The 7,208-nt window shown below is 48.8% G+C and overlaps 1 protein-coding gene across 1 annotated transcript in view; it reads left to right on the forward strand.

The window, feature by feature from the left end:
• gramd1a (GRAM domain containing 1A) overlaps positions 1-7,208 on the forward strand; it is a gene marked incomplete in the record, with an annotated part of 40,689 nt that overhangs the window by 13,209 nt on the left and 20,272 nt on the right. The window contains 8 exon segments of the mRNA XM_024258282.2: positions 1,142-1,294; positions 2,129-2,250; positions 2,321-2,463; positions 3,824-3,927; positions 4,118-4,336; positions 4,705-4,786; positions 4,921-4,932; positions 6,935-7,023. Coding sequence (XP_024114050.1) covers positions 1,142-1,294; positions 2,129-2,250; positions 2,321-2,463; positions 3,824-3,927; positions 4,118-4,336; positions 4,705-4,786; positions 4,921-4,932; positions 6,935-7,023 — 924 coding nt within the window.

The raw sequence follows: 7,208 nt of genomic DNA on the forward strand, positions 1-7,208 counted from the left end.
GAGACCTGTCCAGGGTGTACCCCGCCTTCACCCATCAGTAGCCAGGATAGGCTCCGGCACCCCCGCGACCCCGAAAGGGAAGAAGCGGACAGGAAGATGGATGGATGGAGTATTTTGAGTCAAAGATGCCATTAATGTTTAGTTCTTCTAAACTGGCCTCAATGAGAAAATTTTTAATAAAATATAAAACATTTGTGTCTGTTTTGAAGTGGATTGATAAAATCTTTAATCGATTTGAAATGTTTTAGACCTAATAAATCATTCATTGATCAGTTAAAAAAGAGATTGATGTAACACTTTAGCTTCTAAGTGCCTTAGCTTGATGCTAACGTTTAATGGACTTTCCCATAGGACGGCTAATGCTAACGCTCGGTCATCATAAACACAATCTGACTAAATGAACATCTTTGTAAGAATTTTACAAACTCTTTTTAGGAAATATTTATAAAGTAACCATTTGTGGTATAAAACGCAGTTTTCTGCTCTTTTTTTTCTTCTTCTGGAATAAGATGTACTTCTACAGATCACCACCTAGTGGTCAAACTTTCTTTAATTTCCCTGCGGGCACGTCCCAAATGGATTAATAAAGTTGTCTATCTATCTAAACTGAAACGTCCTCCAGGAGAAGCAGAACAATGTTTAAATGTAAATGATCTGAACATTTTAGTTAGAACTTCTCCTTTAGAGAATCTATGTAACTCTGTATGATATTAACAATCTCATTATTTCACTGATACATTTACAGGATGTGATCTGGATCAGATTAATGTAAATAGATTCAAAACATATAGTAGATTATTAATGTATTTCTAAACAAATGTGTATAAATGTGTGAACTCTGAATTGAATTGAGAGGATCTAAAGAATCATAAAAATCTGAATCAAATTGATTCTGGAAATTATTACAGATACCCAGCTCTGTTTTGAGGTACTTAAATATGTTTTATTAAATATATGTTATGAAACTTAAAAATGACTTCTAGACTTTTATTTGTATTAATTTATTCTCATCCTTTCAATTTACTGATTAACAAATAATCTCAACCTCTAGTTTTGTGATCCACTGCACCTCTACTAGACCCGGTTCTGCAGACTCTGGCCGCAGGACGACCTGCTGACCCTTCTTCCCGCTCTGTTTCAGCTTCAGCCGAGGTGGAGTCGTTCTGCGCGGACCTGAGCGGGCGGCTGAACATCAACGCCGTGGTGCGCATGAGCGTGGACAAGCTGCACGACCTGCTGTTCTCTGCAGACACCCACTTCCTGCAGCACCTCTTCTCCCAGCGCCACTTCACAGGTGCTCCTCGCTCCGCCTCCTCGCTCCGCCTCCCGCCCACCAGCTCCTCCCTCAGCGCTTCAGTCCACGCTCAGATTTCTGCTGCATTTACCGCTCTGTGAAAAGGCGAGCCGCCGGCTTCAGCCAGACTTCCTCCCGCCTGCAGGAACATGTTGCAGGAGCCCGGGAGAGCGGGTTTTTCCTGTTGGGACAGCGGCGGTTGGAGCTTTGTTTTTGTTTCCTGAGGAATGAAGCCAGCGCTGCTTCAGAAAGCGGTCTGCTGACAGCAGCTCGTCTGCTTCAGTGTCCTGCCGTGGAGGACCGCCATGTCGTCATAGCAACCTAAACTCATCAGAAAGTCAAGTCTGGAGATGACAGAAACGATGACATCCCAGCGGCAGAAAAAGAAACGAGTTTGAAAGAATATTCAAAACTAGCTACCGAAACCAAAACATGATATCTGACACAAGTTTGGAAATTATTATGGGATGGACATGAGATCAGCGTTAATACCGTCTACAAATCAGAAGATCCATCTGATAAAAAAGTGTTTTTAATAGAAAGAAAACTGAATATACTAAATGACATACAATATGACCATATTAGGAATGTGGGCGTGGCTAGTAAAACCCTCAGTTGCTAAGGAAATTCAAACGTTTACTTTCACCGATTCTTCTAAAAGTCACATCGCCGGGTCCGTCACCCCCAGACGACGGGAAGATCAAACGGTTGCTATGGAGACAAACCAAGTCTCAGCAGTAAAGATGCTAGAATCTCGTCTGCGTTTCCGTGTAGCTCCAGCCCTCTCGCCCTCGCTCCTGTTTGGTCTTCATCTTCCTGCTCTTCCTCCCGCAGACCTGTCGGTGGGCGAATGGCAGACGGACGACGGCAGCGGGAGCAGCAGCCGAGTCCTGAGTTACACCATCGCCCTCAACAACCCGCTGGGCCCTAAGACGGCGCCGGTGGTGGAGACGCAGGTGTGTGTGGGCGGGGCGTAAAGCTGTGAGCCGGGCCGACTTCTGCAGGTCTGACTTCCTCTGCTCGCAGACGCTGCACAAGAGCTGCTCCCGCGGCGAGTGCTACGTGGTGGACTCGGAGGTCATCACCTCGGGCATCCCGTACCAGGACTACTTCTACACGCTGCACAGATACTGCCTGACCGCCGTCAACAAACACAAGAGCCGCCTCAGGTGGGTTCGTCTGACTTCCTGCTGAGGTCGACCTCCATCTGAGTTTGGCGCTACAGACACGCTAACTCTCACGGCTAGCGTTACGGCGCCGATGAAAGCGCCGCAGTCTTTACAGAACTATAAAAGTGTGAGAGGAAATCCCACTGCAGACGATCACGATTGACCTCGCGGAGCTGAGAATCGGTTCCATTGGGTTCAAGTTTTGACTGGACGCCGCAGCGAATGGGGGGGGGGGTTATTGTACTTCCTCTATGAATGGTGGGTTATCTCATGGAATATTTGGGGATTTATTTAGGATTTTTAGGCTGTTTTGGAGTTTAGCTAATGTTTCAGCTACATGCTAGCTGTTTTGGCTAATTTAGTTTTTTTTTTTAGGCTAATTTAGCATTTAGCTAATATTCTAGCTGTCAGCTTCAGCGTTTTTAACTATCAATTTCAGCATCTTCAGCTGCCAAATTCAGCTTTCAGCATTCACACTAGCATTATCTGTGATGATGTTAGAATCGGGCGGCACGGCCAACATTTATATATCTGAAGTTTGACTTCGCCGCAGCCAATCAGGAACTCTGCTTTGGGCACGTGACCTTTTCAGTGACTCAATCAGTAGAATGCTGATCCAAAGCGAGTGTCTTGGTCCAGAACTTTCAGACGCAGGTTTGCAGAGTTGATCCGGCTACTTTAGGGTGAAGGCGGGACTCTCTCTGGACAGACCGCCGACTTTCGCTCCGACCAGCCGACGTGCCAGCAGACAGAGAGCCGCTGGGGGGTCCGGAGGCTGCCGGCTCGGGCCTCATCCAGACATGACGCAAAGGAAAAAGATCTCTTAGTTAGATTTTTAGAGATCCTTCTAGCTCAGACACAGAAACACAGAAACATAGTGGAAGCGGCTGTCATTCAGCCTCCTGTACCGGGAAAATCTTTAATAACAATGAAATAAACCCAAACATGGAGACATGATTACTGATGTTTTTGTAGAACTCTTCACTATCAATAAACCGGATATATTTCTCAGCATCATCTGTGTCTTCATACATCCTAAGTCAGATTCATAGCGATCCTCCTAAAACAGTAGCTGGTAGCTCCTCCCACACGCGGCCGTAGCATCAAGCGTGGGAATCCATATTTGGACAGCCGACGAGCGGCGAATTCAAGGTTTCAATCGCGTTCAGTATGAATGCAGCTTCACCCTCACCGTCTGAGCTCGGGTAAACGCACGGGATCGCTCCGCCTCTGGATCCACAGTCACTGAAAAAACGAATAGCAGGCATCAAACTAAAACTTGAAGCAGAACCAAAATCTGTGGCTGCTTGGTGGAAATGAAGCCGACTTTCACCATAAAACGATCTGCCTCTCCCCACAGAGTCTCCTCGGAGATCTGCTACCGGAAGCAGCCGTGGAGTCTGGTGAAGGCGCTGATCGAGAAGAACACGTGGAGCGGCATCGAGGAGTACTACAGACACGTGGGTGAGTGTCGGAGCCCCCCCTCGGCCGCCCAGCAGTCCCACCGCTGGAGGGGTCCGTCTGCAAGCAGGACTCAGTTTTAGAGGAATCCTGCCGCCGTGGATGCTGTCCCGCTGCCGCGTCCTGTGGAGCAAACAGGAAGTCCCTCAGCGCCGCCACCCCAGCGCCTCACTCTGCCCTCCGTCCTCTGCAGAGAGCGAGGTGTGCAAGCTGGAAACGCTGCTGCAGTCGGAGGTTACCGTGGTGACCACCGGAGACGTGGTGGGCGCAGACGCTGCCAAGACTCCGCCTTCTCTGCGCCGCAGGAAGCGCACCTTATCCCGGCGGCCGGGCGACAGGGAGGCGGGCGGCGGCGGCCCCGGGGACCGGGGGGACCGAGGGGTCGGAGAGGAACGGGACCGCAGAGAAACCGGTAAGGAACCTCAGATTTACTGTTCATTAGCTGAGAGAAACGCTGCCCTCTGCTGGCCATGTGGGGAGTCACAGCTGCAGGTTTGACTTGGACGAGAATTTTTCTCTTTAGAGTCGCAGGTTTTCTTACATTCAGGATTATTTCAGCATCTTTGCCTAAAAAAACATCAGCAGAGTCACAGCTTCCTGTCTGATGCAGATTTTAAAAACTTTTGGGTCAGAATTCTGATGTTCCTCCAGACGGCTCAGCTGCTGTTCCAGCGTTCTTCCTGTCTTTTCGTCGAGTTTTTTACTTGTAGTCTGGATGTGGTTCTGTGGTGTTCACGGCTGGATCTGCAGAAATGATAAACTCCTCCCCCTGTTGTTCAGGCGGCGTGTTCACAAAGCTGGCAGAGCGCGGCGCCGGAGGACAAGGCAGCATCTCCACCATCCTCCTCATCGTCAGCTTCATGTAAGTGTGTGAGTCACATGACCTCCAGCTGAGCTTCCTGCTGGCCCGGTGAGTCTGGTTCAGTTGTGTCTGGATCTGGGTCTGCTCACACTAACGGCCTTCCTGCCTCTCTCCCCCCGGTCTCGTGTGCGTAGGATCTGTGTCAGGTTGGTACGAGGGGCTTCACTGCCACCTTCCCGGGACAGTCCCGCCTTTGAGCGCGTGCGGGTGCTTTCAGGTGGAACCCGGCTGTTTCTGCGCCGTGTTTGTGTGCTGTGCGTGGACGCTGTTGTTGTTCCTGTGCTGTGGGTGTCCAGAGCCACACATGACCTCATGTGTGCCGCTTCCTGCACAGCTCGTCCGGGATCCAATCGGGATCGGCTGAGAGGGAATCCGGAATGACCTTTGAGAGGCGTTTAACTCTATGAACACGTCCGGGATTTTCATGACTTGAAGCTGATCCTGATTGGACCCGTAGGCTCCGCCCTGAAAGCACCGCCGCGCTCAGCGTGGGGGGGTTACGACCTCTGAAAACCAGACGACTGAGCTGCCAACTCCACGCAGAGGCGGGCTTTTATTTTGAAGTAAACCTGGTCAAAAATGTGAAGTTTGACGGTTTTCTTCCTTCTTAAAGAAGACCTTAAGATTTCAGATTTTCGTCTTTCGCTGCGTTTTCATCCAATAAGAACAACTTTTAATCCCAAACCGGAGAACTTAAGAAACAGAAAAAAATCCAGTTTTTCTGGCTGTTCTTCGGAACCAGAAGTGAAGGAGTTCCTGTTCTTCTGATGGAACCAAACGGTGTGTAGAACCTTCAGAACCTCCACAATGTTCTGCTGGTTCTTCTGTTGGTTCCTGGGCTCTTTCAGATCTTCAGATCCCAGATCTGATGATTCTCCTCTTATGTGTAGCTGTAATGAGACTCAGGAGGACATGGAGGATCTTCAGGATCTGCAGAGTCCTCACCTCAACGTTGAAGGAGCTCTCCGGTGAATTCGTCTCATTTAGCTCTAAAATGTGGAGTTTGGTTTAAAAGATGGTTTGGGTTTAGTCTGAGGTTTTTGCGGCGCCGTCATCTACCCCCCCCCCACTCCTGCATGTCGGCTTCTGTGTTTTAACCCTTTGGAACCTGGAGCCTGAAACTGTTGTTGATTTATTTAGAATTTAACTCTGTATTTTGAAAGACTACCTGCTTGTTTATCATCATTTTAATCAGCACAGCCTCTCCTACGTGACTCTACCTTAATTTAGTCGCGTTTCCATCTTTTATTCACACTAGACGCAAATTCATGCAAGAACAGAAAATTCCACCTGAGAAATGGTGGGATTCACTGTGAAAACCCCAAAAAGTTTAACAAACTGTTTTTACAACATAGAGTGAACGTTTTATGCTGCATTTAATAAAAACAGCAAATACACATTTTTTAAGAAACTAATCAACAGATTTCTGAATGAAAATATAAAAATAATTCTTTTAGACACGAAGAGTTTGTTGACAGAGGAACATCAGACCTCACACGTGACCTCAGACCTCAGATGTGACCTCAGACCTCACACGTGACCTCAGACCTCAGACGTGACCTCAGACCTCACACGTGACCTCAGACCTCACACGTGACCTCAGACCTCACACGTGACCTCAGACCTCACACGTGACCGTTCTTCTCCAGTCTACAGCTTCAATCGACCCCAAACAAGAAGAATTTATCTCCTTTCTCTACTTTCAATTTGACATCTTCTCTTATTTTTCTCTCTCATAAGTTTTCCTTATTGTGTTGATGAAAAATAATATCAGAAGTTTGGATCCAGCTGGATTCCAGGTGTTCAGCTCGGCTGGAATCTGCTCACAGGTGGGGGCGTGTCCATTCAGAACGGCGGTGGGCGGGACTCGCGCTGTGCTCGTTATTGTAGAAAAATTCATGTCGGTCCCCATCCCAAAATAAATAATAGCAGAAACTCTGTTAGGCTCCGCCCCCCATAGCGGATTGATGTTCGTTCTAAACTTTATTTATTAAACTAAAGATGGTTTTGGTCCAAATGCCACATTCTTTAGTTCAATAGAATCACAGAATATTCTCAGGCGTCTGTCGGTTCCAGAGGGTTAATTGTCTCTGGTTGGGGTGTCGACGGCCCCCGCCCTGACTGACCGGCCCCTGTGCCCCCCCACAGCCTGCTGGTGCTGGTGGCGCTCAACATGCTGCTCTTCTACAAGCTGTACTCGCTGGAGCGGGCCGCCCACACGCTGGAGAGGTGGCACTCCTACTCAGTGGCAGACAGGTAAGACCCCCATCAGGGACGTGGCTTCTGCAGGTTTCTGTGGGTTAAGGCGTCTGCGTGTCCCCCCCCAGCCCCCTTCCGCAGACGGCAGGTGAGTGGGCGCAGGTGCTGCACCTGCAGAGGCAGTTCCACCAGGCGCAGCTCAGCAAGTGGCAGCAGATCCTGC

This window comes from Oryzias melastigma, linkage group LG16 (assembly GCF_002922805.2).
Source record: "Oryzias melastigma strain HK-1 linkage group LG16, ASM292280v2, whole genome shotgun sequence".
Taxonomy (NCBI): domain Eukaryota; kingdom Metazoa; phylum Chordata; class Actinopteri; order Beloniformes; family Adrianichthyidae; genus Oryzias; species Oryzias melastigma.